Source organism: Vipera berus, assembly GCF_964194415.1.
Source record: "Vipera berus genome assembly, chromosome: 16".
Classification (NCBI taxonomy): Eukaryota; Metazoa; Chordata; class Lepidosauria; order Squamata; family Viperidae; genus Vipera; species Vipera berus.
Window position 1 is genome coordinate 2,180,813 of NC_138219.1, and position 21,325 is coordinate 2,202,137.

The 21,325-nt window shown below is 49.8% G+C and overlaps 1 protein-coding gene across 1 annotated transcript in view; it reads left to right on the top strand.

The window, feature by feature from the left end:
• Window positions 1-21,325, top strand: part of ARHGAP30 (Rho GTPase activating protein 30) — a 50,678-nt gene that overhangs the window by 13,119 nt on the left and 16,234 nt on the right. Inside the window, exons 2-5 of the mRNA XM_081340275.1 lie at window positions 5,734-5,836; window positions 8,535-8,679; window positions 11,455-11,537; window positions 12,382-12,489. Coding sequence (XP_081196401.1) covers window positions 5,734-5,836; window positions 8,535-8,679; window positions 11,455-11,537; window positions 12,382-12,489 — 439 coding nt within the window. The remainder of the gene's footprint in view (window positions 1-5,733; window positions 5,837-8,534; window positions 8,680-11,454; window positions 11,538-12,381; window positions 12,490-21,325) is intronic.

Here is a 21,325-nt window from a genome sequence, read left to right on the forward strand (position 1 = left end):
CTCAGTGGGTGCGCCAACCCTCTGGAACTGCTTACCAACCGAAATCCAGATGGTCCCCGACCTCCGCACCTTCCGGCGCGACTTAAAGACTTACCTGTTCCAGCAGTCCGGCCTGGCCTGATAGCTCTAATTGGGGTCCCAGTTTGTTTTGATTATTGTTTTTTCAGTACTGTTTCATTATGTTTGCCTACCTTACTCTGTACACCGCCCCGAGTCCCTCGGGAGAAGGGCGGTTTATAAAAACAAACAAACAAACAAATAAATAAATAAATAAATAAATAAATAAATAAATAAATAAATAAATAATTACGCTCAGCAGAGGACAGTGTCCTTCAATAAAAAGCAATTTGAACTTGAGTTCTATCTCTCTCTAAGTGACTGCACCCACCCCGTATGGGGACATGTCACACGTTAAGCAAACTGGCTTTGACTCCTTGAAATGATTGATAGTGGAACTAATGGATAGAAGGGCCTTCAATTCCTGGAAACTCTTTTCGTGAACACTAGTCCACTTCCGTGTAGCATTTTTATCCAAGAGCCGGTGTAGCGGCTCTGCCACTGCGGCCTTGTTAGGAAGGAACGTGTGGTAAAAATTTAGGAGGCCTAGGAATGCCTGCAGCTCTCCTTTTGTTTTAGGGCTGGGTGCCATTTGAATGGCATTTACTTTAGTCTCAGCAGGGTGGATGCCGTCAGCATCCTAAGAACTCAGTGGAGGGGACTCCGATACTGCACTTATTCTTTTTAAGCTTGAGGCCTGCTTCATGCAGCCTTTGCAGGACGGCTCTGAGCCTCCTTGCTAGCACCTCCGTGGATTCACCAGCGATGAGCACGTCATCAAAATAGGGGCAAACCCCCAGAATGCCCTTGAGTATACGTTCCATGATGCCCTGAAAAATGCTGGGGGCTACTCTGACCCCAAATTGCAGGCGCTTTACTTCAAATGCCCCCCTGTGGGTTACAATAGTCTGTGCCTCATCAACAGGGAGCTGCTGGTAGGCCTGAGCCAAATCTAATTTTGCAAAAATGGTGCCACCCTGCAACGATGCCAGGATGTGGCTTACTACTGGTGCTGGGTATGCATGCTGTTTGAGTGCACGGTTAATTGTGCATTTGTAATCTGCACAGATTCTGACCTCCCTGTTGGCTTTAAGTGACGTTACAATTGGGGTCTCCCACTCACCCCCATCTACTGGCTGCAGTACGCCCTGTTCAACAAGTTTATCTAGTTCAGTGTCTATCTTGTGTTTAAGAGCAAATGGAACCCTACGAGGTTTAATCCTGACTGGCGCTACATTTGGATCTAGTTTAAATGCTATTGGCGGGCCCGTGTATGTCCCCAGAGCTGAATCAAACACATCTGCAAACTCCTCGCATACTGTCGCTAGACTCTCGACTTGTGTCCAGTTGATCCCGGTTACTTGGATGCCTAGTGTATTAAACCAATCGAGCCCGATCAGGCTTGTTCACTGACCCCCTACTATGACAACATCCAGGTCCCCCCAAAACCCCTTAAATTTAACAACTAGTGTGGCCTCACCCTTGACTGCGACTCTGGCATTCTGAAAATCAGTTAGTACAATATCAGATGGCCTCAGCTTGGCCCATCTCTTACTGCGACTACAAACAAAGTTAAATGTTTCAAGGGAAATAATAGAAAAGGCAGAGCCCGTGTCCAGCTCCATCTTGCAGGGGACCCCTTGCAGCTTCACCTGAAGTCTATATTTAATCGGGTGGCGAGCCCCGGTACAGCAAATGCTTCTGTGGCTGGAGCAAAACCCCACACTATACAGTCCCAGGGCCCCGGTGCCTCTCCTGGTTGGATGATTCGATGGCCGGTTCCTCTGGCGACCTCTGCAGACGGACGCCATGTGGCCCATCTTTCCACAGGCCTGGCACGTGGCCGTCCGGAACCTACAGTCCAAGCATTGGTGGCAGCTGCCACAACCTGGGATTCTAAGGAAGGGATCTGCCTTGTAAGTGGCCTCATGTTGCTTGTTGCTGTGATGCTGTTGGTCGTGGTGTCTGTGTAGCTTGTCGACTTCTGTGTCGTCTTCGGGGTCTTCTCTGTGTTTGCCGTCCTCGTGGTGGATGGCTTCTTCACATTGTGCAGTTTTAGCGGGCCGTATGGCTTGTACAGCCCTGCCGGTGGCTTCGTCCGCCATGACTTCCTTCAGTGCGTCTGGGAATGTCAGAGTCTCTTTGGCGAAGAGCTTCTGCTGTAGCTCTCGGTTGCAGAGACCACAGACAAGCCGGTCTTGTAGCCTCTCCTCGATGTCGGAGAACTGGCACAGGCGTGCGGCCTGCCTCAAGGCCGCGATGAACTTGGACGCGGTTTCACCTGGTTGCTGGACTCTTTGCTCGAATGCATAGCGCCAAGCGATCAACGACAGCTTGGGCTGGAAGTGGTCTCCGAGCTTCTTCTTCAAGTCTGCGAATGATACGGACTCCCAACGGCGTTGGCGCGAACAGGTTCTCTGCTATGTCGAACGTTGCTGGGCCGTACACACAGAGGAGCGTGGTGGCCTTCAGTCTGTCCTCGGCAACCTGGTTCGCTCAAAGGTAGTTCTCAACCCTGGACAGGTACAAGGACCACCCTTCTGGCTGAGTTATGTTGAATTCTTCCAGCTTTCCGACCTTGGCCATTTCTGCTGGTCTTCGCGACTGGTGCTCGGCGTCTTCTTGTCCTGCTCCTCCATTGCCCAGGGACTGGTCCTCTGGGCGCGTGGTCGCTAGCGTGGCTGTGCTAGCCAACCGTAGGGGGGGAAATTGCTTTTCCCGCCAGGTGTGCACTGCCTCTCCCCTAGTGACTCTTCAGCTCAGTTGGAGGAGCAGGATCCCACCTTCGTCGCCAGTGTTATGTACTGGGTTCGTTGCTTCAGTGACAAGACGAGGCGAGTGAGTTCAGCAAGGATCATTGTATATTGCTTGCAGGATCTGAATTGAGAAACAGGGCTGCGAATGCAGCAATTTATACCCTGGCCTCTAGGCGGCGGCCAATAGGTTTAAAAGCAACCTATTGCCGCCCTAGAGGCAACCAATAGCGGCGCAGGAGACGGGTTGTCTGAGGAGCTGGGAGCCGTTAGCCATCTTCCCAGCTTAAGCAAACTTCCAGCAATTAACCCACGTGGTGTTCCCTAAAACAAGACAAAGCCCAATACATTACAGTGGGTGCTCCATCACTGGAGGTTTTTAAGAAGAGAGTGGACTGGGATAGTAGGGTCTCCTGACGTGAGCAGGTGTCTGGACTAGAACAGGGCTTTTCAACCTTTTCACAGACTGCACCACTTTTAGGACATGACAATATTTGAGCACCGCCAGTGCTTAGCAAGGTGTCAAAAATGATGGTTAAAAAAGGGGGGGGATTTTGGGTTTTACTGATTAGATTCATTTGTTGTTATAGAAATGGCTAGTTTATAATAATATGGAAAAGTAAAAAGTTGACGTTCAGTGTTAATGCTTCCTTCTACTGCAACAGAGGAAGTATGTTCTTTTTCCCTTCTCCCCCTCACTTTTTCTCCTTACCCCCCCCCCACTGTGTGCTACTATTTGCTTTTGTATTTTTTGTATTTTATTCTATTAGAGGGACGTGGTGGCTCAGTGGGTTAGGACGCTGAGCTTGTCGATCGGAAGGTCGGCAGTTTGGCGGGTTGAATCCCGAGTGCCGCATAAAAGAGTGAGCGCCTGTTACTCGTCCCAGCTTCTGCCAACCTAGCAGTTCGAAAGCACGTAAAAACGCGAGTAGAAAAATAGGGACCACTCCGGTGGGAAGGTCACAGCGTTCCGTGCACCTTTGGCGTCTAGTCATGCCGGCCACATGACCACGGAGACGTCCTCGGACAAGCGCTGGCTCTTCGGCTTTGAAACGGAGATGAGCACCGGCCCCTAGAGTCGGAAACGACTAGCATGCATGTGCGGGGGAACCTTTTCCTTTACTATTTTATTCTATAATCTCATAAAATATTACAAACTGTTCAGTCTGGTCTTTTTCTTCTGATTCCATCTGGCTTAGGTAAGAAGTAGTAACTGGTGTTATGGTTAGGATTTGATTGTCTGGGTCCTCAACCTACTGTATTTGAAGGCCTTTGATATCTTCCCTCTTGATGTTGCTTTCTTCATGTACTATTGTTTTTTGAATGTAGGTCTTATAGTTGAAGTTGAGGTTTGGGCTTCAAGGTTCTCTGTAAATTGTATTTGTTGTTCTTTAGAGTCTGCTACTTTAATGTTAATTTCCATTTCTTCTGTTGGTTTTTGGATTGTCAATTCATCATTTAAGGTCAAAGTTTGATTTGGTAGCTTTAAGCTGTCAGATTTATGTTGCAGTTTGGCTTTGATTTGTATAAGTGAAAATATACTGAAAATTCTTCTAATTGATTATGTTACAATTAGAAATGTATTAATTCGATTAATTTGATTATGTTATAACTAAGGGAATCGGAGAGGAAATATTTCTTGATGGAACTTGAGCTATTTACAAATAATTTGTTATATGCTATTGTTTACTTTTGATTACCCAACCACTGTGTTGCTTCACAAATACCTGAATGTAAAATTAAAAAATTAATAAAACTTGTAGAACGCATAAAATATTACACACTGTAGGGAAAAAAAGTACCAGTTTTAATTTCTTTGGTGGCTGTTCCTTTGCTGAATCACTTTCCCTTTGCACTGACAAAGGTATGATGAATTTATCCATGTTTATTAATATGCACCACTGCCAGCTAGCTCAGGGGTCTTCTAACGTGGCTGAGGAATTCTGGGAGTTGAAGTCCACAAGTCTTAAAAGGGCAAAGTTTGAAGAGGGGAGGAAAAGGGGGGAAAAGTGAGGGGGAGAAGAGAAAAAGAACGGACTTCCTCTGTTGCAGTGGAAGACGTCAACAATGGAATCAGGGGTGAGAAAACCTTGACAGATGAAGTAAAGATTGTTGGTGGGCTTCCAAAAAAATGGTGTTGGGCAGAGATATTGTTTTGCTTCTTCCCCCATCTTTCAGTATGAGGAAGAATTTATTTTAGAAATTCATTTCATTGGAGAAGAGAATTCCTGGAGAAGAACATTTCAGCGAAATTCTCATAGGAGAGTTGTGGTGCTTTTGCATTTAGATAGTGACCAGGTGTGTTTTTCTGTGCAAAAATATTCTCTTTAGTGGTCCACAGTCTCCGCTTTCCATTCAATCCTAAGGACAATGTTCAGGAGAGACTGTATGTCTATGGAGATTCTCAGTCACCCAGGCCATGGTTGTCCCAAAGGTGTTTTTTCCCAAAATGCACCTGGACTTTCTTGGTTTTCTTCCTACGAAAACGTTTTGCTTCTCATCCAAGAAGCTTCTTCAGTTCAGGAAGCTTAAATTGAACTGGAGCAGCTTCGTGAACTGCATGAACTGAAGAAGCTTCTTGGATTTGAAGCGAAATGTTTTCAAAGGGAAAAATGAAGACAGGCCAGTTGCCTTTTGGAAAAAGCACCTTTGGGATCAGGAGAGATCCCTCCCATGAGAATTTTAGCAGCCCATGAGGGAGCAGTTCAGTTGAGTTGACCAAGGATGGATTGTTCCCTCAGCATTCCAGGGATTGCTAGCCTTCCTAGTTTCCCAAACTTTGAGGAAGTCCTCATGGAGAAACTTTAGGATGAAATAGGCCAGTTGTTGTTTTTTTTAGATGATTGAAAACCCTTTTCTAGCTGATCTGGGAGACTGACGGAGACATTTATCATTTCCAAATTGAATCTTGGTGGTTCTCCAGTTCCCCAGGTCCTGAAGAGCTGTACGGAGTTTGTGGAACAGCATGGGATCGTGGATGGCATCTACCGGTTGTCAGGAGTCTCTTCAAACATCCAAAAATTAAGGTAAAGGTGGGGAATATCCATTTTGATTTGAGTACCAAACAGCACCTCAAGACTGAGAGGCAGGACGTCATCGTGACCTGGTCGCAATGATACAGAAAAGGCGCTGAGACTCTAGAAAAAAGAGTGCAGAGAAGAGCAACCAAGATGATTAAGGGACTGGAGGCTAAAACATATGAAGAACGGTTGCAGCAACTGGGTATGTCTAGTTCAGGGAAGGGGGAACCTTGGCTCTTTTATGACTTGTGGACTTCATGGCTGGCTCAGGAATTCTGGGAGTTGAAGTCCACGAGTCATAAAAGAGCCAAGGTTGCCTACCCCTGGCCTGGGCCTAGGCTGCTTTATGACTTGTGGACTTCAACTCCCAGAATTCCTCAGCCAGCCACACTGAGGAGAAAGGGAGAGGTTTCTATGCTGAGCCACGTTGGCTCAGGAATTCTGGGAGTTGAAGTCCACGAGTCATAAAAGAGCCAAGGTTGCCTACCCCTGGCCCAGGCCTAGGCTGCTTTATGACTTGTGGACTTCAACTCCCAGAATTCCTCAGCCAGCCACACTGAGGGGAAAGGGAGAGGTTTCCATGCTGAGCCACGTTGGCTCAGGAATTCTGGGAGTTGAAGTCCACGAGTCATAAAAGAGCCAAGGTTGCCTACCCCTGGCCTAGGCCTAGGCTGCTTTATGAGTTGTGGACTTCAACTCCCAGAATTCCTGAGCCAGCCATGCTGAGGGGAAAGGGACAGGTTTCCAAGCTGAGTCAGGCTGGCTCAGGAATTCTGGGAGTTGACGTCCACGAGTCATAAAAGAGCCAAGGTTCCCCACCCCTGGTCTAGTTTAATACAGAGAATGGTTGGGGTGACAATCGTAGCAGTCTTCCAATATTTATGGGGCTGCCACAAAGAAGAAGGGGGCGGGGGGGTCAACCTATTCTCCAAAGCAGCTGAAGGTAAGACAAGAGGCAACGAGTGAAAGTTTATCAAAGAGAGATCCATAAAAGGGCCACGTTTGAAGACCCCTGGATTACACCGATCCTTAGCCTAATGAAGACAAGGCTTTTGGGGGAGATCTGAAAGGAATCTTCCAATACTTGAAGGAGAAGAGGGGTTGGCCTGTTCGACAAAGCACCAGACAAGAAGTAATGGATGGAAGCTTGGAAATAAGGAGGAGTTTCCTGAGAGAGAGAATAACTTGCTTCCATGATTATTCTAAGATACCTGGGCAAACCTCCCAGAAAGGTGGAGACACTACCTGTCTGACATGTCTACCTGTAGAGTCATAAGGCTGGAAGGGACCATGAAAGTCTTCTGGTTCAAGCCACACCACCACCAAGGCAGGAGACCTTATCCCATTCCAGACAAATGGTTGCCAAATCTTTTCTTAAAAACCTCCAGGGATGGAGCACCCACAACTTCTGGAGGCAACTTCTGTTCCACTGGTCGATTGTTCTCACCGCCAGGAAATTCCTCCTTATATTCCAGAGTTTGGATCTCCTGAGCAGCTTCCATCCATTACTTCTTGTCTGGTGCTTTGTCGAACAGGCTGACCCCTCTTCTCCTTCAAATATTGGAAGATTCCTTTCAGATCTCCCCAAAAAGCCTTGTCTTCATTAGGCTAAGGATCAGTGTAGTCCAGAGGCCTTCAAACCAGGCCCTTTGATGACTTGTGGACTTCAACTCCCAGAATTCCTCAGCCAGTGTGCCTGGCTGAGGAATTCTGGGAGTTGAAGTCCACAAGTCATCAAAGGGCCAAATTTGATGACCCAACACTAGATGACCTCTAAGTACCTTCAGATTCTGGTTTCTATGGGAAGGGATGGATCTTCTCTGACTTTGAGAAGGACCAAAACCACCTCACAGATGGGGCTCTCCGATAAGGAATGGGGGCCTCTTCTCATATGTTTCCCCTCCCCCACCATTTAAGTTCTCCACTTCAGGGATGGGACTACAGGTAGTCCTCAATTTATGACCACAATTGACCCCAAACTTTACGTTGTTAAGTGAGAAATTTGTTAAGTGAGTTTTGCCCCATTTTATGGCTTTCCTTGCCACCTTTGTTAAGTAAATCACTGCGGTTGTTAAATTAGTCACACGGTGGTTAAGTGAATGTGGCTTCTCACATTGTCTTCGCCTATTAGAAAGTTGCAAAAGGGGATCACATGACCCCAGGACATTGCGACCGTCATAAATGTGAGTCAGTGGTCAAGCATCCAAATGTAAATCATGGGGATGCTGCAACGGTCATAAGTGCGAAAAGTGGTCATGACTCACTTTATTCAGTGCCATTGTAACTTTGAAGGGTCACTAAGCAAACTGCTGTAAGTTGAGGACTGCCTGAATTGTATGGGTTTCCTGCTTGAGCAGGGAGTTGGACTATATGACCTCCAAGGTCCCTTCCAATTCTATTATTATTATAAAGCTTTTATTCATTAAACATGAAACTCAGTCAACCGAACACTCAAATTGAGTGGCACTAATGGTTGACATGGGTTGCTGCCAGCATCCTAGGTATCAACCGGGTATCTCCTTAAAATGTAAGATGTTCCGAGTAGCACAGTTTTTTGTAGCTTTGCTGGAGTTATTGCAGGAAACTGCAATTTCTTGATGTATTTTGAAATTATTATTATCATCATCATCATCATCTTCTGATCCCGATCTTTGCTATGTCCCATCACCTTCTCCCTTTCTTTTCCCCCTTAAATCCTTCTCAGACTTGAGTTCCACAATGACCGGAATCCTGATCTCAACAAAGAGGTGTATCTTCAGGACATTCATTGTGTGAGCTCCCTTTGCAAAGCTTACTTCCGGGAGCTGCCCAACCCGCTCCTCACCTACCAGCTGTATGATAAATTTGCGGTAAGTATGACTTGTAGTAAGTGTGACTTTGTGTTGTTTCATTGATTGGTTATTTATATCCAGACTGCATTTCAGAAATCGTGGGTGCTCCATCAATGGAGATTTTTAAGAAGAGACTAGACAGTCGCCTGTCTGAGACAGTATAGGTTCTCCTGCTTGAGCAGTGGGTTAGACTAGAAGACCTCCAAGGTCCCTTCCAGCTCTATTCTATTCTATTCTATTCTATTCTATTCTATTCTATTCTATTCTATTCTATTCTATTCTATTCTATTCTATTCTATTCTATTCTATTCTATTCTATTCTATTCTATTCTATTCTATTCTATTCTATTCTATTCTATTCTGTTCTGTTCTGTTGTTCTGTTCTATTTTCTGTTCTGTTCTATTTTCTGTTCTGTTCTGTTCTATTCTACTCTACTCTACTCTACTCTACTCTACTCTACTCTACTCTATTCTGTTCTATTTTCTGTTCTATTCTATTCTACTCTACTCTACTCTACTCTACTCTACTCTGTTCCGTTCCGTTCCGTTCCATTCCATTCCATTCCATTCTGTTTTCACATTCTATTCTATTCTATTCTATTCTATTCTATTCTATTCTATTCTATTCTATTCTGTTCTGTTCTGTTCTGTTCTGTTCTGTTCTGTTGTTGTTCTGTTCTATTTTCTGTTCTGTTCTGTTCTATTCTACTCTACTCTACTCTACTCTACTCTACTCTATTCTGTTCTATTTTCTGTTCTATTCTATTCTACTCTACTCTACTCTACTCTACTCTACTCTACTCTACTCTACTCTACTCTACTCTACTCTGTTCCGTTCCGTTCCGTTCTGTTCCATTCCATTCCATTCTGTTTTACATTCTATTCTATTCTATTCTGTTCTGTTCTGTTCTGTTCTGTTCTATTTCTATTCTATTCTATTCTATTCTATTCTATTCTATTCTATTCTATTCTATTCTATTCTATTCTATAGTCCACAGAAAACCCATTCAGTGAAGGAAGTTGGGCTAAGAGGGAGAATAACAACCTTAAAGTTATCTTAGGAGCTTCCTTGGCTGAATTAGCTTTTGAGCTGGGTCTTCACTGTTGTGACAGCAGTTCCTCAAATAGAAAGTCCATACAGAGATTGTATCATAACATCATAGGAAGCTCACTTCCTGGCATTCAGGATTCTGCTTATAAGTACTTATATGTGCTTAGAGCTCAGAGCATTTCACGGTCTCTTTCTGTTGCTCCCCTCTGGGAGGAGGTTTCGAAGTATTTATAACAGAACTATCAGATTCTATAACAGCCTTGTTCCTTATGCCATCCGTCTGGCAAATTCGCAGGATTCATTTTTCTTACCATGCATATGTACAGATAACCCAAACTTAACGTTTCCATGTGTCATATAATGTATGTGAGTATATGCATAATTCTGTATTTATTCATTTTTGTCATATTTTTGTAGTATACATTGGAGGTGGTGACCGTTTGAGAGCTGAATGCAATGAAATTTCATTTTAACGTAGGCCGATTAGTGTACGTTCAAAGTAGCAATAAAGTTATTCTATTCTACTCTACTCAAAGTCCAAGTTCAACATTATGACCACTGAAAATTCTTCTGGCTCATACAAAATGGGGGATGAGCAGATAGGAAGAGTTTTACGATGGACGGTAGTGAGGAGGTGGAGTCCCAGGGAGAGCATTCCAGAGGTGTAAGAGGCAGCTCAGCCTGGATATTATATGTAAGGGAAAGAGGGCGAAGACAGCTTCTCCCTAACAGTTCATATAGTTTATTCTAGATGCTGACAGTACAGGTAATATTCTTGATTTACAATTGTTCATTTATTGTGATGAATGTACTAAGGAGATGGAGTCCCATGATGTAGGGCAGGGGTAGGCAACCTTGGCTCTTTTATGACTGGTGGACTTCAACTCCCAGAATTCCTGAGCCAGCCATGCTGAGGGGAAAGGGAGAGGTTTCCAAGCTAAGCCATGCTGGCTCAGGAATTCCGGCAGTTGAAGTCCACCAGTCATAAAAGAGCCAAGGTTGCCTACCCCTGATGTAGGGGCTGCATTCTAGAGGAAGAAGAGGCAACTTAGCCTGGCTATTATATGTGAGAGAAAGAGGGTGAAGGCAGCCCCACCCTGATAGTTCCCAGAGTATATTGTAAATGCAATTTGAGATTCCTCAGTCTGGCAAGATTTTGTCTGTTGATGTGAAGCAATAAGGGCTCGACTTGGAAGAATCACCATGTGCTATTGTAGGTTGGAGCCTGAACATGATGACTGAGGAATTCTGGGAGTTGAAGTCCACACATGATGTGATGGAATGTCATGAGAAGGTGCCTCTTATTCTATCCTGTAGAATAAGAGGCAGCTCAGTCTGGATATTATGTGTGAAAGAAAGAGGGTGAAGGCAGCCCCTTCCTAACAGTTCCCAGAGTATACTGTAAACACAATAGGAGTTTCTTCAGTCTGGCAACATTTTCTCTGTAGACGTGAAACAATAAAGAACTCAGCTTGGAAGAAACACCATGTGCTATTCTAGGTTTGGGGCCTGACACCTTTTCCCTAATTGGAGGTGGGAATCAATTTTTGCTCCTTTAATCTTCCACTCAAACTTCCATGACTGACTGGGCCCGTTCTGAACGCCTGGTTCCTGCACCCGATCATCCACGGTTCAGCTCGGAGAATCAATCCTTGGTTCTTTCCTCCGCTGGAGTGAGAGAAAAATGAGGAGGCTTAGCAAACAGAATGGACCACTGACCATCAACATCCTCCTCCCTCCAGGAAGCTGTGGCCATCCAGCTGGAAGAAAGCCGGCTGGAGAAGATCAAGGAGGTCCTGAAAGAGCTGCCACCACCACACCATCGGTACCTGCAGGGACCCTGTTGGGCGCTGGCTCGGTCTTCCCAGGAGGAGGAGGGGGAGGAGGAGGAGGAAGGGGAGGAGAAGATGGAGAAGGACAAGGGGGGAGGAGTGCAAGAGGAGGAGGAAGGGAGAGAAGGAGTAGGAGAAGGAAGAGGAGGAGGAGGAGGAAGGTAAGGAAGAGGAGGAGGAAGAGGAGGAAGACAAGGGGAGGAGAGAAGGAGCAGGAGAAGACAAATGGGAGCAGGAAGGTAAGAGGAGGAAGAAGAGGAGAAGGAGGAAGAGGAGAAGGGGAGGAGAAGAGGAAGGGGAAGGGGAGAGGAGGGTAAGGGGGAGGAAGAGGAGGAGGAGGAGAAGGGGAGGAGAGAAGGAGCAGGAGAAGACAAATGGGAGGAGGAAGGTAAGAGGAGGAAGAAGAGGAGAAGGAGGAAGAGGAGAAGGGGAGGAGAAGAGGAAGGGGAAGGGGAGAGGAGGGTAAGAGGGGGAGGAGGAGGAGGAGGAGGAGGAGAAGGGGAGGAGAGAAGGAGCAGGAGAAGACAAATGGGAGGAGGAAGGTAAGAGGAGGAAGAAGAGGAGGAGGAGGAGGAGGAGGAGGGGAGGAGGAGGGAAGGGGGACCTGGAGGAGGGGAGGGGGAGGGAAAGGGGAAGGAGAGGAGGAGAAAGAGAGAAGGAGGAGAAAGAGAAATAGGTCCTGTAATTTTAAGAAACTAACAGAAAGATACTTTTCTCTCTGAAAGAAAGTGAGTCTAAATGACAATTCAAGACACGAGGGGCAGCTGATCCTCCTGTCGCCTCCTTTTATTTCCTCTCCTCTCTCCTTCTCTGCTCCCCAACCCAATCTGCTGCCAGAACCCTTGAATTCCTGATGAAGCACCTCGTTCGCATGGCGTCTTTCAGTTCCCAGACCAACATGCACGTGCGGAACCTGGCTATAGTCTGGGCCCCCAACCTGCTCAGGTGAGAGAGTGCGCCATGGGGCGGGGGGCTTCCAAGCCAGACCCAAGTAAGGCCCTTTGGGTGGGGGGGGAAGAGCCAGAGGCAAACCACCGCGAGGGGGGAAGCAGCCGCGTTCTCAAGAGCGAGGTGCATCCCCAGGTGAAGAGGGTGGGATCCAAACAGGGTGGGAGCCAGTAGAGTGATGGTGGTTTTCCAAGTCAAAATTGCTGCTTAGGACAGGAAGGACAACCAGCACATGGAGGCCCACCCTGGTTCTGGAGGTCCTGGAGCCAGTAGCTGTGGTGGAATGTAGTCTGGAGTCCCAGCAGGGAGGGGCTGCTTCACGCAGGCCAAAGAGGGGCCAGAGCAGGGAGGGTCTGTAGGCAGGAAGGAAGCAAAAGCCGACCCTCCCTAGCAATCAGAATCTGAATCGGGACCAGAATTAAAAATATTAGAGTTAGATTGATTTGAATTAGAATTATTAGAAGTAGAATGGTTAGAAGTAGAAGTAGAATTAGAATACTTTATTTGGCCGTGTGTGATTAGACACGCAAGAAATTGGTCTCTAGGGTGGAAACCCTCAGTTCACAGAGCTTATCTATATAGGTAGCTCTCAACTTACGGCAGTTCATTTAGGGACTGTTCAAAGTTACAACAGCACTGAAAAAAGAGAGTTATGACTATTTTTCACACTTAAAAACCTTTGCAGCATCCCCAGGGTCACCTGATCAAAATTTGGAGGCATGGAAACTGGCATGTACTTATGACGGTTGCCGTGCCCCCAGAGGTCCTGTGATCCCCTTTTGCGACCTGACAAGCAAAGTCAATGGGGAAGCCAGATTCACTTCACAACCGGGTTACTAACTTCGCTTAACAACTGTGGCAAGAACAGCCATAAAACGAGGCAAAATTGACTTAGCCACTGTCTCACTTAGTGTTCTGAACCAGCCCTCTTCCGGCCTTGTAGTAAGGCAAACCCCTATTCTAACAGAAGAGACTGGAGAGCGTCCAAGGCTGAAAAGCGTCTGCCAAGATTTATTAGTCAATTAACAAAACAAGAAACAAAAACACAGGAACTTGAATCCTCAAGCGGAAGGGTTGCTTTCAGCAACCAGCCCCTCCCCAAACACTCCTTTTATTGAGAGCTCAGGGCGTGGTCTCCCTGTGCCTCCTCCCGAGGAGTCCCACAGCCTTTCTTTGTTTGTTCCTGCTCGACTGCCTCCTGCGTCGGGCGTCCTTGAACAGGGCCAGCTGTGGGTCATCATCCTCCGCACTATCGGGCTCACGCAGCTGAGAAGAGGTCCCCGGCTGAGGGCTCTGCAAAGCCTCCAAACCATCATCAGCCGGTTCGTCTCCCTCCTCCCCCTCATCTGAGTCATCCGATACATCGGAGCCGGCTGTCGGACCCACAGGCTGGCCCTGAGTCACAACACTATCCCGCACCGCAGGGCCCTTCCCCCGAGTCTGCCGATCCGGATGCGGTCGGGATGGGAACTGTTCGTGAAAAGCAGTCACCAACGCAGGGGCATGAACGGCGGTCGCGTCTTCCCATGTGAAGTCCTCCGGCCCGTACCCTTTCCACTCGATCAGGTACTGGAAGCGACCTTTCAGCCAGCGGGAATCCCTGATGCTGGCGACCTCGTACTCGGGGGTGCTGTCGCCATCACGAGGTCCTGATGGGGGAGGTTCCGCTTGGCGAAGTGGACAAGCCGGTTTTTCGGGGACCAACAAGGACCGATGGAAGACGGGGTGCACGCGCAGGGAACGTGGCAGAGTTAAACGATAGGCGACCGGGTTGATGACGGCCTCGACTGGGAACGGTCCAAGGTAACGGTGGTCCAGCTTCCTCGCCGGCCGAGTGGATGGTAGGTTCCTGGTGGACAGCCAGACCCGATCCCCCACCGATAATGGAGGCGTATCCCTTCTCGACCGATCGGCGAACCTCTTGTAGTCGGCCTTGGCCTTCTCCAGCTGCCGTCGCACCAACCGATGGATCGCCTGTAACTCCGCCATGAATTCGTTCGCTGCCGGCTCCGGTGAGTCCACGGGAGAAAGGGGGAAAAACCGGGGGTGATAACCCACGTTGGCCAAGAACGGTGTCATCTGCGTGGAGGTGTGCTGCGAGTTGTTAAAGGCAAACTCGGCTATGGCCAAATAGTCCACCCAATTGTCCTGCTGCAGGTTAACGTAGCAGCGCAGATACTGCTCTAAGATGCCGATGACCTTCTCGGTACCCCCGTCGGTCTGAGGATGATGCGCGGACGAGAGGCAAACCTTAATGTCCAACGCCCGCATCAACTCCTGCCAGAAGCGGGCTGTAAACTGGGCCCCCCTATCGGAGACGACTCTATCGGGAAGGCCGTGCAGCCGGAACACCTGTTGGATGAACATGCGACTAGTGGCGCGAGCTGACGGTAAGCCGCGACAGGGGATGAAGTGCGCCATCTTGGTCAACATGTCCACCACCACAAACACTGTCGTGAAGCCGGAGGATGGGGGTAGATCCGTCAGAAAGTCCATGGACACAGCCCCCCAGGGTCTCTTGGGTGTTGGCAAAGGCTGCAGTAAACCAGGCGGGGCCCCTGTCGCTGACTTGGCCTGCCTGCATGGGACGCAGGAGGTGACATAAGACTGGACATCGTGTCGGACTCGGGGCCACCAGAAGGTACGGGAGACCAGGTTCAGAGTCTTGAACAGGCCAAAATGCCCCGCAGCCGGGTTATCATGACACTGGCTGAGGACGAGTCCCCTGAGTGGCCCTCCTGGAACATAGAGCCGGTCACGATAATACAGGAGTCCATCCGTGACCGACCAAGGCGAATCTGGCCCCACCTCTTCCTTCCGCTGAGCCACCCACGCCTCCTGCTGCTGCGCCTCCCGGATCCGAGCCCGTATATCCACCGGCTCCCGCACCGCAGCAAAAGACTCGACGGGGATCACTGTCCTGGGCGGAAGCTTGTCTTCCACTCGGGTGTACTCGGGCTTCCTGGACAGAGCATCCGCTCTCTGGTTGTGCCCGCTTGGTATGTACCGCACCCGGAAGTCAAACCTCGCAAAGAAGAGGGACCACCGGATCTGGCGTTGGTTCAAATTCCGAGCGGTCTGCAGGCTTTCCAGATTCTTGTGGTCCGTCTGGACCTCGATTTGATGCCGCGCCCCCTCCAGATGATGCCTCCAAGCCTCGAACGCCGCCTTGATGGCCAGCAGCTCCTTCTCCCAGATGGTATAGTTGCGCTCCGAGGGATTCAATTTCCGAGAGTGATACGCGCAAGGGAAAAGGGTACCGTTGGGCGTCGCTGCCTGGAGTAACACGGCCCCAATGGCAATGTCGGAGGCGTCCGCCTCCACGACAAACGGCCGTTGCGGGTCAGGATGCTTCAAAATGGGCTCCTTCATGAAGGCGTCCTTCAAAGCTTGGAACGCCTGTTGTTCGGGGGCGTTCCACTGGAACCGAGTCTTCTTCTGCAGGAGCCGGGTGAGGGGGGCTGTCAAGGCGGCAAAGCCAGGGATGAATGTCCGATAGTAGTTGGCAAATCCAAGAAGTCGCTGAACGTCCTTCACGCGACGCGGGGGTTGCCAACTCTGCAATGACTCAACTTTACTCGGTTCCATGGCGATGCCCTCAGGAGAAATGCGATGACCCAGGAAATCGATGGTCACCTGGTAGAACTGGCACTTCTCCAACTTGGCAAACAGCCGATGTTTCCGGAGGCGCTGCAGGACCTGACGGAGATGCTGATGATGCGCTTCACGCGACGGGGAGTAAATCAGGATGTCGTCCAGGTAAATCACAACAAACTGGTCCAACAGATCCCGAAAGATGTCGTTCATAAAATGCTGAAACACAGCGGGGGCGTTGGTCAGGCCAAACGGCATCTCCGTATACTCGAAATGTCCATAGCGAGTACCAAACGCCGTCTTCCACTCATCACCCGGCCGAACCCTGACGAGGCTGTAAGCTCCACGCAGGTCCAGTTTCGTGAAGATCTTAGCCTCCCGGAGTCGGTCCAAGAGCTCGGGGATGAGGGGCAGCGGGTAGCGGTTACGCACCGTGATGGCGTTGAGTTTCCGGTAGTCACAGCAAAGCCGTAACTCGCCCGACTTCTTTTTGACAAAGAGCACGGGCGCAGACACTGGCGAGGACGAGGGCCGGATGAAACCACGAGCCAAATTCTTAGTCAGGAAGTCCCGCAATGCAGCCAACTCGGGCTCCGACATGGAGTACAAACGCCCCACTGGGAGAGGCGCATCAGGAACTAGATCAATGGAACAGTCATAGGGCCTGTGCGGGGGTAATTGGTCCGCCTCTGACTCGCTGAACACGTCAGCAAAGTCGGACAGTTCGGGAGGCAAGGAAACCCCTGGGGAACCCTCCACCTGGCCGGCACAGATATGGCGGGTGTGATCCACACACTGCAAACTTGGGAAGGTGACCAAGTTCTGAGACCAATAGATCTGTGGATCATGCGCCCGGAGCCACGCCAGTCCCAAGACCACGGGGAAGTGCAGATCCGAAGTGACGTAAAACTGAATGGCCTCCACATGGGTACTGATGGCCATACACACGGGTTGCGTGGCGGCCGTGATAGGCCCGGACAGGAGCACTCGACCATCGATGGTCTCCACAAGCATGGGCGGATCCACCGGACACTGGGGAACAGCCCATTTGGCCACGAAGGCCGAGTCCATGAAGTTAGTGGTAGCCCCAGAGTCAATTAAGGCATGGACCGGAATCCCCTCTGGCTTGCCAGGAAGGATCAGACGTGCCTCCAAAATCAAATGCCGTGGAGGTTCACAGGCACCGTCGGAATGGCGTCGCTCGGCGTGATCGTTGTGGGTCGCCCGATCGTTCACACCGTCTAGATCGGGCTCGGGTCGTTTCCCGACAGCAAAGTAGAGGACTTTCTCGGGGCAGGCTTGGTCACTGACGCCCGCTGACGCTTCTTCGGGCAAGAAGCGGCCAAATGTCCAGGGTCCCCACAGTAAAAACACAACCCCCCCGATCGTCGTCTGTCCATTTCCGTCACCGAGAGACGGGACCTGGCGGCACCCAGCTCCATTGGCTCCTCCCTCTGGACTGGGGGCTCACGCTCAACAGGAGCGGCAGGGGTCTGTGGGGTAGCACGGCGACTCTTTCGCTGCTGCAGCCGGGCATCGATCCGCAGACAAAGATGGATCAGCCCATTCAGGTCTGAGGGAATGTCCACGCGGGCCAGCTCATCCAACATCTCCTCTGACAAGCCATCCTGGAAGGCATCCACGAGCGCAGCCTCATTCCAGGCGGAATCCTGGCTAAGCAGCCGGAAATCGCTGATATAGGCCTGTAGGGGGCGCTGACCCTGCCTCAAAGCTTTCAGACGTCGGGTGGCAGTCTGCGCCTTAATCGGGTCCTCGTACATGAGGCGCATATGGTCACAAAACCCCCCAAAGTTATCCAACAAAGGGCTAGGCTGTGCCAGCAGAGGCGTGCCCCAACGAGCTGCATCCCCCGACAGAAGGCTCAACACGAATCCCACCTTATCTCGGTCAGTGGGGAAATCAGCTGCTCTCACGCTGATAAAAAGCTGGCATTGTCCCAGGAAGGCAGGAAACAGTTCTGGATTGCCAGCAAATTTATCCGGCATAGCTATCTGACATTTTCTCCTGGGTGGGGGTGCAGCATGTACCTGAGCTTGCAGTTGAGCCACCTGAGCTGCCAGCAAAGTGAGTTGCTGGGTGAGCTGAGCATTCTCGGCAAGAAGCTGCTCCATCGTAGTAGTAAGGGGTGGGAGGCTGAAAGCAAACTGTTCTGAACCAGCCCTCTTCCGGCCTTGTAGTAAGGCAAACCCCTATTCTAACAGAAGAGACTGGAGAGTGTCCAAGGCTGAAAAGCGTCTGCCAAGATTTATTAGTCAATTAACAAAACAAGAAACAAAAACACAGGAACTTGAATCCTCAAGCGGAAGGGTTGCTTTCAGCAACCAGCCCCTCCCCAAACACTCCTTTTATTGAGAGCTCAGGGCGTGGTCTCCCTGTGCCTCCTCCCGAGGAGTCCCACAGCCTTTCTTTGTTTGTTCCTGCTCGACTGCCTCCTGCGTCGGGCGTCCTTGAACAGGGCCAGCTGTGGGTCATCATCCTCCGCACTATCGGGCTCACGCAGCTGAGAAGAGGTCCCCGGCTGAGGGCTCTGCAAAGCCTCCAAACCATCATCAGCCGGTTCGTCTCCCTCCTCCCCCTCATCTGAGTCATCCGATACATCGGAGCCGGCTGTCGGACCCACAGGCTGGCCCTGAGTCACAACACTTAGCAACAGAAATTTGGGGTTCAGTTGTGGCTGTAAGTTGAGGACTCCCTGTAAAATGTAAGGACCCGCTTCAAAGCCTCTTCACTAGAAAGCAGGACTCTTGGAACAGCTCCATCCCAAAAGGATCTTTTATTAGGAGAAGTTGACAGCAGGCATAGAAGGCAGGATCTGAGGAGTTCCCGCACGAATCAATAGGTTAAAAGAGCAAGAAGCAAACACCCCACCCCAACAGTTCATCCGGTCAATTCAAACGGGCCAATCCCCAGGTGTTGAATCCGCTGTGGGAACGGGGGTGTATAAGACGGCATTCCCAAGGCTGTGAAAATGTTTTTGGGTCTTCGCACATTCCCTTCCGCAGCGAGAGATAAGCCAGATGGCTGGAGGCACATTCCTTTCTCACCCCAGGCTGGCATCAAGGGGAAACAGTTCAAAGAGCAAGCAGATAGAGGAAGCGGAGAGGATACGTTGTAGTGGCTAAATGAAAGGAAGAGAATACATTGCAATTCCCCAACAGGTTCCCCCCTTCCCCCCCCTCCCCAGGAGAATGACAGAACCCGCAGGAAAGAAGAAGAAAGGATTTATTTTTATTTTTATTTTATTTTAATTCCATTTAGATCCCGCCCTTCTCCGAAGACTCAGGGCGGCTTACAAGCTTAGCAGTAGCCTTCATTCTATGTATATGCCTGCTTATTAGGGTTTTCACACACCCCCCAAGCGGCATTATTACAAAGTCAGCTTAATTGCCCCCAACAATCTGGGTCCTCATTTTACCTACCTCGGAAGGATGGAAGGCTGAGTCAACCTTGAGCCTGGTGGGACTCGAACCTGCACTAATTGCAGGCAGCTGATGTTACTTAAGGAGGCATTAGCCCACTGCTCCACCAAGCTCTTTAACAGTGGAGAAAGCCCTCCTTCCAATATGTGGGTTCTGACATGCCGCCCCCCCTAAAAGAAAGAGAGATCCGCTGTAGAGGAAACAAAAGGGGAAATAGATATATGGGTTAGTCTGGTTTGTCAAGATAATTGGCATGGAATTTTCTAAGACGTTTTGGAGCTCTAACGTGACGTTTATGGACCGATCTTTCTTTTCACGAAATAGCACGGGGGCTGCAGTTTTTGGTTTCGCTGGTTGGATAAACCCTCTCGACAAATTCTTTTCTATGAATTTTTGTCATTCCTCCAACTCCCGAGGGGTCATGGAATACAGTTTTGGTTTGCATAGTTTCACCACCGGCAAGATTTCAATAGCATGGTCTGTGGGCCAGTGGGGAGGTAATTCGTCAGATCTCTCTTCGCTGAAAACTTCAGCTAGATCCCGATATTTTTCTGGTGTGCCTTCCAATTCCCCATCGCTGACCGCTGCTGCGTTTTCCGGGCATTTGCCCTCCCACCCCTTTAATCTGAGCTGCTTTCTTTGCGTCGATGTTCCCTTTCGGAAACCTTAGTTCTCCAGTCCTCCAGTTCACTCTCGGGTTCCATTTCGTTAGCCACGCCATGCCTAGTATAAGTGGCACTCCATTCCAGGGGTCACCACAAACGTTAGAGTCTCTACGTGGTTCCCTATGGTAAGCTGGATGGGCCGCATGGCGAGGGTGGCTGGGATTTCCTCTGCAATGGACCCATCTAACTGACCAAACGAAATCAGCTTCTTCTGCCTCCTCACCGGGAATCCTAAGTCCCCCATCAGGGTTGGGCCTATGAGACAGCGAGTGCAGCTTTGAAAGTGACCTTTCCCGGCATCCCTGGGCTAAACGGTTCTACGGTTCTGGTGAGGGGCGCGATGGGTCCACTTACCAGGGGTTCGAGATGTCTTCTAAGGATTCTGCGGGCTCTCCGGTCCGGGTTGGAGTTCCTCCTGCATACTTCGATGGGGTTAAGACCTCGACAACCTCCACACTTTCCATGGCCATTTCTCTCGGCTTCGGGGGGGTGTTCCCGGGCTTCCTTCAGCACTGGGGTCTTTGAGCAACACTCAGCTATGCGGTGTCCCTCCTTCTCGCATTTGAAGCAGCCTGATGGTCTCGGGGTGGTGGGGGTTTGCTTTGGTGGCTCCCGGGATCCCTCTGCCATAGATCATCCCCAGGACCTTCCCAGGCGTCATTGTCTCCGGGCCCGATCGATCTCAGCTTCTTCGGCTAAGATGTACCAGTCCTGGAGCCGATCAGGATCCCTGCCCCCCCAGGTATGCAGGCATAATACAAGTCATCATTCAGTCTGTCTTTAAAGTGACCCACAAGGACTTCTTCTGGTCAGCTGAGCTGGCTGGCTAGAGCTCGGAATTCCTCTGTGTATTCTGCTACGGGGCGACACCCCTGCCTCACAGTTTTTATGTGTCCTCTGGCCTTCCGATCAGCCAAGGGGGTCTTCGAATCTCCTCCTCAGGGCTGCCATGAAGTGGTTGAAATGCCACAGTTCCGGAGCATCTGCATCATGCAGGGTCACCATCCACTCGGCCGCCGGCCCCTCTAGTGCCACGGTCACGATCCTCGCCCGCCCATGGTGGCTGGGGATGTCTCAGCCCTACTCTTCCATATAGCTCAAGAGGTGAGCTAAGGAGAATGCACAATTTTTGCG